Source organism: Alternaria ventricosa, assembly GCF_023758065.1.
Source record: "Alternaria ventricosa strain BMP 2768 chromosome Unknown scaffold_4, whole genome shotgun sequence".
Classification (NCBI taxonomy): Eukaryota; Fungi; Ascomycota; class Dothideomycetes; order Pleosporales; family Pleosporaceae; genus Alternaria; species Alternaria ventricosa.
In genome coordinates this window covers 1,889,466-1,906,897 of record NW_026055684.1, presented here as the reverse complement: position 1 = coordinate 1,906,897, position 17,432 = coordinate 1,889,466, and the positions used below count along the sequence as shown (strand labels likewise).

Here is a 17,432-nt window from a genome sequence, read left to right as displayed (position 1 = left end):
CGGCGAAGAGACGACGTGCTGGTGCGGACGAACTCAGGGCATTCTGTGGTGGAAAAGTCGGGGTCACGATGAATGGCATGGCGGTACACATGACATTTAGCGAGTTGGCGAGGCGTGGTGCGAACCTCGGCGCGTGACAAAAAATGTCCCCACCAAGCTCCGACTCTCTTCAACCCGCAATACGAACACATACAAACACACGCACCCCTCTCCCCTCCTCTCCTCTTCTCTCTCCCCGACGAGAGCCTTCGCTATGGGCTGGCTCATCTACCTCGCCGCCATGCCGCCCGCGCTCATCATCGCCATGCGCTTGCTCTCGTTGGTGCTGCCCGCGAAGCCCGCCCAGCTGGTGTCGTACTACGCCTTCGCAATAAGCTCCATGCTCCTCATGCTCTGCTGCGCGCTGTACGGAACCCTCGTGGCTATACCTCTACGCCTTGTGGGCTATGGTGGACTGATTCAGTGGACGGTTGCGCGGGCGTTCAAATGGGTCATGTGGTTGTGCACCGGCGTAACATTCAGAGTGACCGGGAGCATGAAGAAAGAGGGCGGTCTCAGTGGAGAGGACGCCCTCAGGGACCGTCCTGCTATTTTTGTGGGCAACCACCAGACGTGGGTTCACCAGGTCCTTTGGCTAGGCCAACTCTTGACTGCGGCGCTGACACTTCTTGCAGCGAACTCGACGTCCTCATGCTCGGCTGCATGTTCCCCAAATACACGTCCGTCACGGCCAAGAAGTCGCTGAAATACGTTCCCCTACTCGGCTGGTTCATGGCTCTCTCCAAGACTGTCTTCATAGACCGCGCAAACCGCACCTCCTCCCGCGCCGCATTCGACACTGCCGCACACACCATGAAGACTACACGCCAGAATGTCTTCATCTTCCCCGAAGGCACGCGCTCCTACGCCTCGAAGCCTGAACTTCTACCCTTCAAGAAAGGCGCCTTCCATCTTGCCGTACAAGCACAAGTCCCAATCGTGCCCGTCGTCGTTGGCAACTACTACCACGTCCTAGACGTAAAGGGCAAGAGGTTTACCCCAGGCGTGGTGGATGTAACAGTCCTGCCGCCAATACAAACAAAAGGAAAGGGACCAGAGCACGTCGATGAGCTGCTCAAGAAGACAAGAGATGCTATGATGGATGAGCTGATTCGGCTGAGCCACGTCTCAGGCACGGGCAATGGCGAACCTCTTCCACGAACTAGCGGGATCGATGGGCAGGAGCGCAGTGAGCTGAGGAAACGGAATTAGAACTTCTGGCACATATGGCGTTAGGTGGTGCTTGGTATACATTGATATCCCAAATATGGCAGCTTCGAAACTGTCTGGCTGGTTGGCGTGTACATAATCGTAGTTTTAGTGCAAACATTGTTCATACTCAAGATATCCCAAATCAAGTGCGATGCCAATGCCGAATATGCCCTGTCCTTTTTGAGAAGGGAGTATTTACTTGCAGCGTGGTACGATCTAAAACGACTCAGAGAATACGAGCTTCCATAGTGTACGAGGGTTCAAGCTCGGCAAACCTTCCCCGCCTACGAGAGTGCTCGGTGCGAGTTACCCCACAACTACCCCTCTCGTTACCCAATGAGGCAATCCCGCGCTGGTTAGACGCGTGAATGCTGGACAGCGTGTACTTAGGTAGCATATATAGCCATGTTGACGACCGTGAGATATGTGTTCTTGTGGTTATTCATTCGAGCAAGGTGACAAGGAGGTTCAAGATAACCATGGCAGCAAGACAACCAGGATTGACCAACCTGACGAAACCCGGAAACGCATTCAGTGTCAAAGGCAAAAGCGCCATAGTCACTGGTGCGGGATCAGGTATCAACTTCTCTTTTGCAGCCTTGCTTCTCAGCCATGGCTGCTCCGTCCTTATAGCCGATCTTTCGCTTCGCCCGGAAGCAGAGCAACTGGTCAAAGAATACAGTACAAAAGAGCAAGGGAGACCACGAGCCGTCTTTCTCAAGACCGATGTCACGGATTGGCCACAACTGGAGCGCATGTTCGAAGTAGGAATAAAGGACTTCGGAAAAGTCGACATTGTATGTCCAGGAGCAGGCATCTACGATCCCCACTGGAGTAACTTCTGGCATCCTCCAGGCGTTGATGGCGGCGCGAGCAGAGACAAGGCGGACGGGGGACGATACGCGACTCTCGACATCAACGTGACGCATCCCATCCGCACGACCCAGCTCGCTATATCGCACTTTCTCAACCCACCTCCTGGTGTAGATAGAGTGAGTGCGCAGAATCCGAAGAGAGTCATCATCATCTCTAGTATTGCAGGTCAGAACCCCAACCTCCATGCGCCGATATATACGGCGGCCAAGCACGGGATGAACGGTTTTGTACGGTCTCTGGGTACGCTCGAAGCGGAGATGAACATTCGCGTCAATGCCGTCGCTCCGGGCGTCATCAAGACACCACTGTGGACCGAGCATCCGGAGAAAATGACCTTCATTGACGAGACCAAGGATGCGTGGGCGACACCCGAAGAAGTGGCGGTCGCCATGTTGAGATGCTTGGAAGAAGCTGATTTGGGCGGAGGCACAATCCTTGAGGTGGGCGCGAAGCAGACGAGACTAGTGGAGGCATTCGTACGTATTGATGGAAAACATCCACCCGAGTGTGTGACTGTATGCTGACAATTGACAATACAGAACGATCCAGGTCCGAGCGGAGCAGGTCATACTGTTAGCAATCTCCAGGAACAATACAAGGAGGTGTACGGATGGCTGAACCAAGACGGATGGGGCAAGACGACTGGCAAAGCAAAGTTGTGATATACAGCCATCAACATGGAGAAGCCTGACGTCGGCCTTTTGGCCGAAGTGCCCTGGATATGTCCGCGGGAATTCGCGATGATAAGCTAATAATACCATCGCGATAGTGTATAGCCGTGGGTTGTTGGTAGAACAAGCTTCCTCAATCATATGACAGTGCATTACTCTGCTCCGAGTGCCGCCACGTGGGATCTGCTCAGGCATCGCGTCCAGCCACGTTCATCCCGAAGCGCGTCTTGATGGATGGGCCGGACGACAGTGCTCCGAGAGCGGCAAAATTTCTGATCGCTAGCGGTTACTCGAAAGGACCCTCACCGCTGACTGAGCTTGACTTCTGCCGCCATTGCCACCGGTGACGCTATTTTTCCATGGAGGGGCCGGAAGGTGAGGGGCGCTACGTATGAAAGGCCCCACCCATGCAGCTGGCCCAACAACACTTTTACATCACATCAGTCGACAACTTTCCTCACTTCTACTACATATCAAGTGCTCTCACAAACACTTGCAACAAACCTTCAATCCCAATTCCATACACATATACCCATCACAATGCCTAGCTCCCTCGAACAGCTCAAGGCCTCCGGCACCGTGAGTATTCACATGCGCAACACCAAGCCTGCGGAAGAATTATAGCTGACCGACTGTCCCTGCAGACCGTTGTCGCCGACTCCGGTGACTTCGCTACCATCAAGAAGTACCAGCCCCAGGATGCGACCACCAACCCCTCGCTCATCCTCGCCGCGTCTAAGAAGCCCGAGTACGAGAAGCTGATCGATGCGGCCGTCGCATACGGCAAGAAGAACGGCACCGACCTCGAGAACCAGGTCGACACTACCCTTGACAACCTGCTGGTACAGTTTGGCAAGGAGATCCTCCAGATTGTCCCCGGCAAGGTCTCGACAGAAGTCGATGCGCGCTTCTCCTTCTCCACCGAGGAGTCAGTAGCCAAGGCCCTGCACATCATCGACCTCTACAAGGAGATCGGTATCGACAAGGAGCGCGTTCTCATCAAGCTCGCGTCCACATGGGAGGGAATCAAGGCTGCTGAGATCCTGCAATCCAAGCACGGAATCAACTGCAACTTGACCCTCATGTTCTCCCAGGTCCAGGCCATCGCCGCTGCCGAGGCCGGTGCTTTCCTCATCTCTCCCTTCGTTGGCCGTATTCTCGACTGGTACAAGGCCTCGACCAAGAAGGAGTACTCCAAGGAGGAGGACCCCGGTGTCAAGAGCGTCCAGCAAATCTTCAACTACTACAAGAAGCACGGCTACAAGACCATCGTCATGGGCGCATCTTTCCGCAGCGTCGGAGAGGTCACCGAGCTCGCTGGTTGCGACTACCTGACCATTGCTGTAAGTACCAATCGCAGGCACTATCCCTGCACATTTGACTAACGAATACAGCCCAACCTGCTCGAGGAGCTGTACAACTCACAAGACGACGTCCCCAAGAAGCTCATCGCCGAGGATGCCAGCAAGCTCGACATTGAGAAGAAGAGCTACATCAACAACGAGGCCGAGTTCCGCTTCTTCTTCAACGAGGACCAGATGGCCGTCGAGAAGCTCCGCGAGGGTATCTCGAAATTCGCCGCTGACGCCGTTACCCTGAAGGACATCCTCCGCAAGAAGATCCAGGCGGCATAGAGTGTATAATCCGACAAGGGAGATACACCGAGCATCTGAACACTCTTACGGCTTTCTTCGGTTTTGATATGAGACATGATGGGCTGGCTTCCAATGAATAGATAGTAAAATTGACATCAGATGTAAAACACTATCTTTCCGTCCTCTCCGTGATATGCTGAAACCTTCAACGTCATGAAAGTGTAAGAAAACGATGGAAACCATGTCAAGTGATGGGCCCTCAGGGCTATTAATCATTCGTCGGATCTGGCCCGGCGTTAGAGACCGTTGCGTCACTACAGCCCCGCATTCGGCCGGTGGAGGCGGCTTCAAAGCTCACCTCTAGCCAGCTGTTACATTCCCTCCCATCTCCTCCCCAACAACGCCTCTTTCTGTCACAGATCGCAAAATACACAAGTAATACCATCAATACCCATCACATAACCGTCACAATGGTCAAAGCCGGTACGTATGTTTAGAGTAGCTTCACGAGCTTGCCCTCTTGCGGGAAGGTGGGGTCAGCTCCTTGCGTAAGATTGAGCAGATTATTTGCGACGACACGGTACTCAGGCGTATCGTAACGTTCGAAGAGGTCAATTGGACAGCTTTGGGAACCACAAGGAGTACCATGCTGTCAGTTGGTACCTGGGGCTTGTCGTTGGACTTCTCCAATCAGCTCGCCGGCTGCGAGACACCCTGATGGCCTTCCGCTACACTGCACGCGCATCAACGCGCTACAGAAGCTTGGATTGAGGCTTAGGACCCTTGAGGAGATCAAATATGCTAACGCAAACGCTATAGTCGCCGTCCTCCGTGGAGACTCGAACGTCAAGGGAACCGTCACCTTTGAGCAGGCCGACGAGTCCGCCCCTACTACCATCTCATGGAACATCACCGGCCACGACGCCAATGCTGAGCGTGGCATGCACGTTCACGCTTTCGGCGACAACACGAACGGTTGCACGTCTGCTGGTCCTCACTGTGAGTACAGACCCACACCTACACCTACACCCCAACAACCCTGCACCGGATACGCAGGAACACCCACCTTGCAGATCTAGCCGCCGAGATGCATACCCGTACTAACACCACCGTCCAGTCAACCCCCACAACAAGACGCACGGTGCGCCCGAAGACGACGAGCGCCACGTCGGTGACTTGGGCAACTTCAAGACCGACGGCCAGGGCAACGCTCAGGGTAGCACCACGGACAAGCTGATCAAGTTGATTGGCTCCGAGAGCGTCATTGGCCGCACCATTGTCGTTCACGCTGGAACTGACGACCTCGGCAAGGGCGGACACGAGGAGTCCAAGAAGACTGGTAATGCTGGTCCTCGTCCTGCTTGCGGTGTTATTGGTATCTCCAACTAGATTGTTGTGTGTTCAGAACGTAAATGATGGAGAAGGATTAGGGTAGTTTGACGAGAATCAATTGCTGTATCCTATTCCTCATTCAAGTGCAAAGTATATATGTGAAGAGATATGTTCGACAAAATGAATTTGCATTCGTGTAATAATAAAGGTTTGACAGAAGAAATGTGCATTCGTGTTGCCTACGTAGACTAAGTCAAGACCACGACCACCGCCCCAACCATATCCGCGCAGCTGCCACCCACTCGCTCTTCCACCGAGATGACCGAATCTCAATTGTCCGAGCGCAGCAGCTGGCAGCAATACGTACCAGGTCAGGTTGCTAGTGGACGGGCTAGAGTGTGTCCTAGTACCCCAAGTTTCATCCAATAAAGATAGATGGTGGGTCGAAGAAGAAACGAAGACCCCAAGCCGTGAACTCCACGCCAATGCAGAGAAAGGGTATCGATGCTTACAGTCGAGAGATGGAGAGTTGCTGATACGCCCCCAATGTCGCAGCTTTTTACCGATGAAGGGTACGCAAAGAGAAGCGGACTGCTGAGTGGATGTGATCAAGGTCAGTAGCAATGGAGGGAATGATGAATGAGAAGCCACCCTCGCTTGTTCTGAGGCAGGGCCTAGAACGGAGAGGGAAGCTAAGAAGTATTACAAGTTGACGACACGAGTATCGTCGTTGAGGAATTGACGGCGATATCTCGCTATCTCCACAGCAATGCCGTTGGGGTCTTTGATGTTCTTCTGACGAAGTTCCTTGAGCACGCCGCGGAGACCGTCATTCCAGCGCTGCTTTTCCTCGGAGGTCTTGCCTGGGTTCGCTGTGCCGAGCTGGACGAGCAGTTTGTCACCTATTGTTTCATAAGTCAGTTTCCGCGCAGGTATAGCCGTGGTAAATGAAAACAACGGAAATCAAGACTAAAACGCCTCTCCCAACGCACCAGTAATAGCAACTTCCCTGAAGTGCTGATCGGGACATTCAGGGTCATTGCATGCGCCGCCAGCTAGTTCGTACTGGCACAGCGGCTTCTCTGGGTTGATCTGATGGCTGAAAGTCAGGGACAGGAAGCCACCATTTATATCTTGAGCATAATTGGGATGATAGCGATAGGACTTGAACATTCGCAGCGGGCTTTCGTACGGAGTAAACCTGGCTGGTTCGGGTTCTTCGTCCTGTTCGGACACCTCAGGCACCTGGTCTGCATTAGCTAGGCCTCCGGTATGGTGGTTGACGTACAGGTCCGCCAGTGGTCGCCGAAGACGTTACCTCTGGCTGAAGCTCGGGCGCTAGATCATCAGCGATTCCAGCGTCTTGGTGTAACGGGTTGTACGCTGAAATGGACTTCCCCATTTCCGGCTCTGGGGTAGATTCGTCGTCTGACTCGCTATCGTCCGAGCTTTCATCAGATGATGTAGCAATATCCATGGCGCCATCTTCCGCTTCAGCTTGAGCCGCAGGTTCGTACTGATTTGCAGTGGATTCTTCGCCGGCCTGGACGTCTGGAATTTCTTCGTCGACGTCGGGTGGTTCGTAGGCTTCTTCTTCTTGCGGAGAGGCTTGCGAACTTTCGAGCGAATACTCGGGTTTGGTCTGCAATTCCACGTCTTCTTCCACGGGTACTTTGGGGATAACGACAGATTCTTCTGGTTCGTATTCCGGCTCGTACTCTTCCTCTTCTTCCTCGTCTTCATCACCTTCGGAAACAGACATGTCGACTTCTCCTTCTTCTGAAGGTGAAGGCGCTGTGACAGGTTGCTGAATCCCTTGGGTTACAGCAGCGCTGGCGTTGGCCTTAGCTACGTCGAGCGCATTTTGTACATTGGCATCAGCTCTCGATGAATCACTTTGTGTATTTTCAAGTTGGTTCTGCTGAGCTGTCGAGACAAAGGCCGGTGCTGAAGGATTCAGGGTCCTGATGCCGTTGGCAGGCGAATCCTGTGGGTCAGAGTGTATCTGTGATGCTGCTGGGTTGAAGGCACCTTCTACAGGCATGACCTGTTCTGGCAACTCGGGGGGCTCATAACTCTCCTGCTCGGGCTCAACCGTGTCCTGTCCAAGTCCAGGAAGTGCCATCGGTACTGAAGCATGTTGGTTTGAAGCTGGAAGTGAAACCGGTGAAGCATCCTTGAGTGCAGGCTGCGATACAGGTTGCGTTTGGTTAGATGGGGAGTTCGAATCCGAAGACTGCTCGCCTTCGATTTCATCCTTCTTGGCCCGTAATTGCGCATGAGACATGCCCTCTGTATCGACACCCAGATCTTCCAGCTCCTTGGTCAGCTGCTCCTTGTCCCTTGCAATCTTCTCATTCTGCGCCGTTAGCTGCTCCAATTCCTTGGTCAGCTGAGCCATCCTACTCGCGTTACTTGCAATCTCGGCATCCAGGGTAGGCAGCTTAGATTGGATCTCCGCCCGGCGAAGACGATTTGTGTCTTTTGAATGTGATGGGAATGACACAAACTGGGTCGTGGATGTGGGAAGCGAAGATGGAGTGGAGGCCTGGAGAGATGGCACTGGCGTCGAAGTCTTTTGGCTCGTGGACGGTGATGTTGCGGCGCTGGCAGCTGCTGCCAACCTATCCCGCTCTCGCTTTTCAGCGAGCTTCTTCTTGAGTGTCTCGCGCATAGCCACCAACTGCTTCTCTTTGTCCACTAGCTCCTTCTCGCGCGCGACTGTGTTGGGTGTTTCTGCGCCTGAGGTACCGACAGCAGCGGCTGATGGTGTTGCTGGCATCGCGCCGGAGTGGAAGTTGGGAAGGGTGCCAGGAGCCTGACGCGAATTCTGGCCTGCCTGAGGAGCGGGCTGGTCGTCATCAATATCCATATCGCTGCCGTTGGACTCGTCTTCGCTAACATCTATTATCATTGAATCATCTTCATGGTCAGCATGCGGAGACTGGCCCAGAGGCCGTGTATCGGGAGCAGAAGGTGGTAGGGATACGGGTTGAGGAGCGGCAGGAGCAGGTGTATTGGACGCCGAAGACGCGCCCATGAAAAGGCCTGGAATGGCAGAGAAAGATGGGGTATAGGCGGCACTTGTGGGGGTATGCGCGCCGGGCGTGACTGGCGGCTTCTGTCTCGCCTTGATGGCTTCCAAGCGCTGCTTGATCAACTCGGTATTGCGCGCCCTCTGCTCGTCTGTCACAGGCGGCTTAGCAGCCGGCGGGGTCGCAGGCTGGGGCGTCTTGGTGACTGGCGCAGGCGTGGTGGGTTTGGCGGCGGCGGCCTGTTTCGCAGCCCTTGCGGCCTGGAGACGTGCTATGTAATCCTGACGATTACCCGGAGTGCTTGGCGACGCGACAGACTTGGGCGCATCTTGCGCGACGGGAGTCACTGGCTGGACGGCGGGCGCCTTGGAGACGGCATCGTTGGCCTTGGGTGGCAGGATGGGCGCAGGCTCCGACGGCAGGTTTGCGCTCTGGTATAGGCCCCTCAGCAGCTCGGGGTCTAGCTGCTCATTGGCGAGGGCTTTGTAAGAGACGTTGTTGCTGTGCAGAAGCTTAATGAACTGCTTGGCCGCGTCGCGATCCTGCTGTAGCTTGTCCATGAGCGACGGCGGACTGTCGCCTTCACTCAGCTCGCCATCTTCACGGTCGCTGTCCGTGACTTCCTGTACGCGCTCGGGCAGTGGAGGCTGGGGAGGCAGCGACGGTGGGGGAAAGGCCATGTTGGGAAAGGGCGGCGGCGGCGGGAGGTTTTGGGCACCTGGAGGGAAGGAGCCACTCTGGAAGAGCGCCCAAAGATTGGCATCGGGCGGAGGAAAGGCAGGGAACGGGGGCTGCTGGCCGTTTTGCGCATACGGGGCGAGGTTGATGCCCGGGATGCCCGGCAGCTGCTGCATGGGCGGGGGATGCGCGTAGTTGTTTGCCATGACGCGCGGTGATGGAGGAGCGTGGGCAGTTCGTGAGATATTATGCATCGCGACAGTATCGAGAAGTGTCCGTGCACGCTCCACCCAATCACGACCCCGGCTGTTGCTAGGGGCCCCAGCGGCTGTCATTGTTTACAACAACTTTACGTGCAGCGTCTGTACCAGCAAAGCCTCCCTAGGGTTCCTTTTGCATGTCTGCACCCGCGTCCCCGCATACTACTGTACATACTGGGGCAATGTCAATCAACTAAGCCCAAATGACCCCTTCGGATACGACGACGACTGCACCACGACAACACCACCACCACTCACCACCATGAGCGCGAACGGGCCCGCGCCGAATGGCCGACCCTTCGCCCGCAACTCGCGCGGCACTCCCTTTGCCAGGAACTCCGTCTCCTCGCCGCTCCACGACGCCGACGACTCCCCCATGGGCCACCTGCGCAACCGCTCCCTCACCAACCTCACCAGCCCGCCGCTGGGCCGCAGTGACTCGGCACGCCTGCGCTCCAACTCGAACCGCAACAGCACGCCCGTCGGCACCTTTGCCCCGCAGTTCATCTCCGAGGACGACGACGCTGCTCCGCGCCTGGGTGGCATCGTGGAAGGCGAGAACGACTTCTCCGGCAAGCGCTATGTTTGGCTTAGGGATCCCGTCACGGCCTTCGTCCGCGGATGGGTCGTCGAGGACCTGCCGGGCGGACGCATCTTGGTCCAATGCGACAATGGCACACAGCAAGACGTCGACGCCGACGCCATCGACAAGGTCAATCCGGCCAAGTTCGACAAGGCCGACGACATGGCGGAACTCACGCATCTCAACGAGCCCTCGGTCATCCACAACCTCCACATGCGATACCAGGCCGACCTGATATACACCTACTCCGGACTCTTTCTCGTCACCGTGAACCCCTACTGCCCGCTGCCCATCTACTCGCGAGAGTACATCAACATGTACCGGGGGCGGAGTCGGGAGGAGACCAAGCCGCATATCTTCGCCATGGCTGATCATGCCTTCCGGAATCTCATAGAGGAAGGCACCAACCAGAGTATTCTTGTGACGTGAGTTAGCCCAACATTGAGACCAACCGTAACTGACCCCCTACAGCGGAGAATCCGGTGCTGGTAAGACGGAGAACACCAAGAAGGTCATCCAGTACCTAGCCGCCGTCGCCAACTCGGAAACCCCACGGGCAAAGTCAGGAGGCCGCCACCTCTCCAACCTGTCCGAGCAGATACTACGAGCCAATCCCATCCTCGAAGCCTTCGGTAACGCGCAAACGGTGCGGAATAACAACTCGTCTCGTTTCGGAAAGTTCATCAGGATCGAATTCTCCCGCACCGGACACATTGCTGGCGCGTACATAGACTGGTATCTGTTGGAGAAGTCAAGAGTCGTGCGTCTCAACTCAAACGAGCGCAACTACCACGTCTTCTATCAGCTGCTGCGCGGCGCACAGAGCCAGATGAAGCAGGACTTCTTCTTGGACAACAAAGACACAGACGATTTTGAATATACAAGGCATGGCAACGATGTAATTTCCGGTGTGGATGACCGAGATGAGTGGAATGGCTTGATTGAAGCTTTCCATGTCATGGGCTTTACCGACAAGGAGCAATCGGCCATCTTGAAGACAGTCGCTGCAGTCCTGCACCTCGGCAACATCCGGGCTGTCAAGGAGAGTCGGCGGGCAGACCAGGCTACACTGAATCTTGCAGCTGAGCAGCAAGCTCAGATAGTCGCCCAATTACTTGGCATCTCCGCCGATGACTTCATCAAGGCCCTTCTACATCCTCGTGTGAAGGCCGGCAGAGAGTGGGTTGAGAAGGTCCAGACACCCGAGCAAGTCAATCTCTCTATCGACGCCCTCGCAAAGGGTATATATGAGCGTGGCTTCGGTGACCTCGTCGACCGTATCAATCGCCAACTCGACCAGACCGGCGGTGGTGGAGACGACTCACATTTCATCGGCGTGCTGGATATTGCCGGTTTCGAAATCTTCGATGAGAACAGCTTCGAACAGCTTTGCATCAACTACACTAATGAGAAGCTACAACAATTCTTTAACCACCACATGTTCGTTCTAGAACAAGAAGAATACGCACGCGAACAGATCGAATGGAAGTTCATCGACTTTGGCCGCGATCTCCAGCCGACAATCGACCTGATCGAGCTACCAAACCCCATTGGTATCTTCTCCTGCCTGGACGAGGACAGTGTTATGCCCAAAGCCACCGACAAGAGCTTCACAGAGAAGCTGCATTCGTTATGGGACCGCAAGAGCACCAAGTACAAGCGATCACTCCTTACTCAAGGTTTCGTCCTTACCCACTACGCTGCCGAAGTAGAGTACTCGACGGAGAACTGGCTGGAAAAGAACAAGGACCCGTTGAACGACAACGTCACTCGCCTTTTGGCTGGCTCCGCTGACAAGCAAATCGCCAATCTCTTTGTTGACTGTGCTGATGCGGACGATGGCATGGGCGGAGCCCGTAGCCGTGTCAAGAAGGGTCTCTTCCGTACCGTCGCTCAACGCCACAAAGAGCAACTGTCGACACTCATGACCCAGCTCCACTCCACCCACCCCCATTTCGTCCGATGTATTCTTCCAAATCACAAGAAACGACCAAAGCAATTCAGTGCACCTCTTGTCCTTGACCAGTTGCGTTGCAATGGTGTTCTGGAAGGTATACGTATCGCACGTACTGGTTTCCCCAACCGACTTCCGTTCGTGGAATTCCGCCAGAGATACGAGGTACTCTGCAGAGATCTCCCCAGGGGCTATCTCGAAGGGCAGGTCGCGGCCAACATGATCCTCGAAAAGATCAACCTTGACAGGTCATTGTACCGTGTCGGAATCACAAAGGTCTTTTTCAGGGCTGGTGTCCTTGCCGAACTCGAAGATCAACGCGATGCGCTCATCCGCGATATCATGATTCGTTTCCAGTCTGCAGCTCGTGGATTTGTGCAACGCCGTCTAGCCCACAAGCGTCTCTATCGAGCCGAGGCCACTCGGATCATTCAGCGCAACTTCCAGGTCTACCTTGATATGCAGTCGAACCCATGGTGGAGGCTCTTCGCACGCATGAGGCCTATGCTTGGTGCGACACGTCAAGCAGCAGAGGTCAAGAAGCGCGACGAGATGATCCACCAGCTTGAGGAAAAGATGCAACAAGAAGCTGCCGAAAGACAACGGGTTGAGGACGAGCGAAGACGCGCAGAAATGGATATCCAACGCATCCAAAAGACGCTTGAGAGCGAACGTGCGCTTGCCTTGGACAAGGAAGAGATCTTCAAACGTCTTCAGCTCCGCGAGACTGAGCTTTCCGAAAAGCTCGCTGGTGCTATCGAAGATCAGGATCAACTTGAAGACCAGCTAGACGATCTCATGGAAGCGAAGAGGAGGACTGAGGAGGACGTCGAACATCTGCGCAAAGAGCTGGAACAAGCTGGGCAAATTATCAGCAAGCTCGAGGGCGAAACACAGGATCTAGAAGAGCAGAACGCTCGCCTGGATCAGCAGCTCAAAGAGCTTGAGGTCAAGCAGTCTCAAAGAAGCCAGGCTGAGGAGACAATGAACCAGGAGATCAAGATGCTCAAGAGCCACCTGTCGTTGAAGGAACGAAAGCTTGAGGACCTCGAACATAAACTTCTCAAGACAGACCAGGACCTCGACATCAAGTTGGCAGCTTCACAGAAGGAGGTACAGGCCGGCAAGAATCAGATCAAGGAACTCCTCGATGAGAATCGGCAAATCCGTAACCAAATCGCGGATCTGTCGTCGACATCGACTAGCTATGAAGATCTCATCAGACGTAAGGAGAGCGAGCTCGCAATCCTGAAGACCGACCTCAAGAGCTACGAAAACGACCGCCGGCTGTTTGACGATGAAAAGCGAACCTTGGCTTCCAAGCACGACGATCTTCAAAGCCGCCTCCGTGACGCAAAGGCGGAGCTGGATGCTGTACGCTCCCAAAAGGAACAGCTCGAACGTGAAGCAGCAGATGCCAAACGTCTACTTGAGGAGAAGATGTCCGAGGACGCTGAGTACAGCGAAAGCCGGAAGCTGCTGGAAGAGCAGACGGAAGCCCTCAAGGCTGAGCTCTTTGCTGTTCAGAAGGAGCTCAGTCGGGAAAGACAATCGCGCGACGATGTTGAGATGCTTGGAGAGCACAAATACGACACACTCAAGCGCGACTACGATGCGTTGAACGAATCCAAGATCACTATTGAGAAGGAAATGTACGCTCAGCAGGATGTTCTTCGACGAGCCACGGAAACTCGCACCGCACACGAAAAGGAACGGAAAGAGTACCAGAACGAACTCCGCAGTCTTCGCGAGAAATACCTCAAGCTGGAGGAGCAGAAATTGGATGCCGATGCTGAAGCCGAACGTGCCCAGTCAAGGCTAGCTTCCGAACGACAGGCCATCCAGCAACGCGAGCTGGAAGAGAAGGACCAACAGCTTGACCAACTCGAGGCAGAGCGGGATGATTTGGCCGAACAGGTTCACAACTTGACGCAGATGCTCGCCGACTCAGACTCGTTCAAGGAGCGCAACGACCAGCAAAAGGAGCGTCTCGAACGCGAGATAGTCACCATCAAGGGAAGACTTACAGCATCGGAGAACGACAACCGTGCACTCCTCAACAAACTTCAGCAAAAGAACTTGGACATTGCGCGATCAAACTCGCGAGCCGGCGACACTCAGCGTGTGAAGATCACCCAGCTGACTCACGAGAAGTCCAAGGCTGAGGAAGACAACAAGCGCCTCTACCGTCAGCTCGAAGACGCACAGCTCACGATCGCGTCCTTGGAGAAGCAGAAAGAGAAGTTGTCGCTCAGCCTTGAGGACCTCAACCATGAGCTTGCAAGAGAGCACAAAACAAGCCGCAACGCAGAGCAGGCCGCCTCTACTGTCAACTTACAACTCGCAGATGTCAACCGCAAGCTCGAGACTGAACGCCAGCTACGTACACAAGCTCAAGCCAACACAAAGGCGGTTCAGACATCGCTTGACAACACCAACCAGGAGTTGGAGGAATGCCATCGACAGCTTATGCTTCTTCGCAAGGTCTTTGACCCAGACTCGGCCGATGTTGCAATCACTTACGATGCTGCGAAGCCTGACATTGTCAGAACGGTGGACATTGCCGAGCGCCTGGAGGCCGCGAACCAAGCTTTGCGCGTAGCATCAGAGCGATACTCGCGTGCTGAGGCTCAGCTTGACGAGCTCCGAGAAAGGCATGAGGGCGAGCTTCATGACATGGATGCACGCCATGCCAACTCGAAGCGTGCTCTGCTAGAGGAGATGAACAGCAGCCAAGTCAACCAAGCCAATGCACGTCAAACACCTACTCACAACCGCAAGGACAGCGAGAACAAGCGGCCATTCTCCATCACGAACACTCCTACCAACCAGCGACACATCAGCAATGCCACGCACGACTCCGCACGTTCCGATCGGACTGTTGACACAGTCGCGTTCAACAACCGCATGGACATGGCTGCCGAGCTCGAGATGGTGCAGAACCAGTTGCAGATGTCAGAGATGCAGAACAAACACCTTCAAGAACAGCTTGGACGCTCGCCTGAGCGTAACGGATGGCAGGATGACAGCCCCTCTGTTCGAAGGGTGCAAAAATTGGAGCGCGAGAATTACCGTCTGCATGACATGCTTGACGACTCTGCTACTAAAGTATCTGCCCTTGAGCATAGCCTTCGTTCCGGCCAACTCTCCTACCAGGAAGTCCAGACGAAGTCTCATGAACAGCTGTTCGATCTCTTGACATCCCAAGAGCAATCGCGTAAATCAATTGTACAGGCTCACAACACCGCCATCAACGAACTGGCAGACGCCAAGACGGCCTTTGACGACATCAAGCAGGTCAAGGTCTCGTTAGAGTCTGAGCTCCGCGAGATGCAAGCCGAGCTTGAAGATCTCACCAACGAGCGAGAGCAAGAGCACGCTAACCATAACCAGCTTCTCCAAGAATTTGCTGATCTTCAGATCCGACTGGACAACGAGACATCGACATTGGTCGATGTACAGTCCAGCTTAAACCTGTACAAGAGCAGGGCCGACGAATACTTCAGCAAGTTGGAACAAGCGGAGATTGCCGTACTGCGAGCATCTCGTGCGGAGCAATTCGCAAAGACCCAAGCTCGGGAAGCCGAAGAAACTTGCGCAACCATCATGGCTGAGCGGAAGGAGATGGACGGCATGGTCGAGGACTTGCAGCGAACAGTTCAACGGTACGACGAACGTGTTGAAGACCTCTCAACCGACCTACAGACAGCTCTGCAAGCCAAGAAACGACTACAGAACGAGCTCGAAGATTACAGAAGTCAGCACGCTCATGACGTCGAGGACAGCGAAACCTCGCTTGAGCAAACACGCAAGAAGTACCAGTCCGAGCTGGCATCCCTCACCCAGGAAATCGACCAGGAGCGCGAGAACGTAATCCACGTTCGCGAAGAGAATGGCCGACTACGGGAAGAGATTGAGGAGCTGAGGAACAAATGGGACGACGAGTTGCTTAACTCTTCAACCTGGGCAAAGGAGAAGAGCCGTCTTGAGATGACTCTGCAAACTATCTCTAATTCGCGCGACGAAGCCGCCAACGCGCACAACGAAGCGCAATCCAAGATCGTCAGCCTGCTATCACAGGTCCGGAATCTGCGCACCAACGTCGATGACCTTGCAGCCGAGCGCGACTCCGCCATCGAGGAGAAGAAGCGTCTCGAATCGCGTCTGCAAGAAGCTGCTGATACGCTCGATGAACTCTCTCGCTCAGAATCTCCAGCTATGCGCAATGCCGCTGCTTACGACCGTGACTTGTTGGAGCTCAAATCCGGCTTGGCACAACAGGAGGACATTACTGCTGCTGCGGTGGGCAAGATGCGCCGCGCAGAGGCTCTTGCCCAAGAGCTGCAAAAGGACATCGTAGCTGAACGGGAAGCCAACGTGAAGCTTCACAAGGACAAGGCAGCTGTCGAAAAGGGCCTAAAGGACCTGCAACTTCGCCTGGTCGATCTCGAGACGAAGGGCTACAGCGGCTCAGCTGGCAAGGACGTCCGCTTCCTCCATGGACGCATTCAAGAGGTATGTTAATCTTCTTTAGACTTATCTACATTGTCGGCCGCTGCTAACTTTTCCACTAGCTCGAAAAAGCCCTAGAGGACAGTGAATCCACTCGCCTCTCCGAATCGCGTAGCGTCCGCAACGTAGACCGTACGGTAAAGGACCTACAGACTCAAATCGAGCGCCGCGACAAGCAGAATGCGTCTGTCATGGACGACCTCAACAAGTCGCGCGACAAGATCTCCAGCCTCCTGGCCACCATCGATGACCTCCAGTCCTCTGACTCGACCAACCAACTCGCCGCTAAGCGCGCCGAGCGCGAACTTCGCGAAGAACGAGAGAAGACTCTGCGTCTCGAGCGCGAACTCGAAGGCTGGAAGAACCTCCGTGTTGAGCGCCGTAGCGCCCTCGGCGTCCCCGGAGCACCAGCAAGTGAGGCTGGGGACACGCGCTCACGACGAGGAAGTTCCATCGGCCTCCTAATGGGCGAAATGGGCGAAGTCTCTGCAGCCGACAAAGGGAAGTACGGCGGCAGTCTTCGCTCCGGTCTCCGTCGTGTCAGCGGTCAGAAGGGTTTTTTGTAGTAGATGGGATCTCTGAGGGGAGGGGAGCATGGAGATCCCGGTATCCTATCATGAAGCTGAGCCCGCCGTTGGAAGAAGAAGAGGGCTTTGCAACGAGAGTTGTTGATGACGCAGTCAGG

The 17,432-nt window shown here is 54.9% G+C and overlaps 6 protein-coding genes across 6 annotated transcripts; 5 read left to right on the top strand and 1 right to left on the bottom strand.

Annotated features, from left to right (window-relative positions):
* Positions 1–253: 253 nt before the first annotated feature.
* J4E93_003308 (uncharacterized protein) lies at positions 254–1,251 on the top strand (the record flags this gene model as incomplete). The annotated part of the gene is made up of 2 exons (XM_049341248.1): positions 254–612; positions 675–1,251. The coding sequence occupies 2 exons, from the start codon at positions 254–256 to the stop codon at positions 1,249–1,251; spliced, it is 936 nt and encodes a 311-aa protein (XP_049202130.1).
* Positions 1,252–1,730: 479 nt separating this feature from the next.
* On the top strand, positions 1,731–2,789 carry J4E93_003307 (uncharacterized protein; the record flags this gene model as incomplete). The annotated part of the gene is made up of 2 exons (XM_049341247.1): positions 1,731–2,603; positions 2,667–2,789. The coding sequence occupies 2 exons, from the start codon at positions 1,731–1,733 to the stop codon at positions 2,787–2,789; spliced, it is 996 nt and encodes a 331-aa protein (XP_049202129.1).
* A 549-nt stretch (positions 2,790–3,338) lies between these two features.
* Positions 3,339–4,432, top strand: J4E93_003306 (uncharacterized protein; the record flags this gene model as incomplete). Its single annotated transcript, XM_049341246.1, has 3 exons — positions 3,339–3,377; positions 3,443–4,141; positions 4,193–4,432. The coding sequence occupies 3 exons, from the start codon at positions 3,339–3,341 to the stop codon at positions 4,430–4,432; spliced, it is 978 nt and encodes a 325-aa protein (XP_049202128.1).
* Positions 4,433–4,863: 431 nt separating this feature from the next.
* Positions 4,864–5,782, top strand: J4E93_003305 (uncharacterized protein; the record flags this gene model as incomplete). Its single annotated transcript, XM_049341245.1, has 3 exons — positions 4,864–4,880; positions 5,088–5,392; positions 5,511–5,782. 3 exons carry the CDS (start codon positions 4,864–4,866, stop codon positions 5,780–5,782), a joined length of 594 nt encoding a protein of 197 aa, XP_049202127.1.
* A 645-nt stretch (positions 5,783–6,427) lies between these two features.
* J4E93_003304 (uncharacterized protein) lies at positions 6,428–9,692 on the bottom strand (the record flags this gene model as incomplete). The annotated part of the gene is made up of 3 exons (XM_049341244.1): positions 6,428–6,627; positions 6,718–6,970; positions 7,014–9,692. 3 exons carry the CDS (start codon positions 9,690–9,692, stop codon positions 6,428–6,430), a joined length of 3,132 nt encoding a protein of 1,043 aa, XP_049202126.1.
* Positions 9,693–9,960: 268 nt separating this feature from the next.
* Positions 9,961–17,313, top strand: J4E93_003303 (uncharacterized protein; the record flags this gene model as incomplete). The annotated part of the gene is made up of 3 exons (XM_049341243.1): positions 9,961–10,706; positions 10,753–16,750; positions 16,810–17,313. 3 exons carry the CDS (start codon positions 9,961–9,963, stop codon positions 17,311–17,313), a joined length of 7,248 nt encoding a protein of 2,415 aa, XP_049202125.1.
* Between the last annotated feature and the right edge of the window lie 119 nt (positions 17,314–17,432).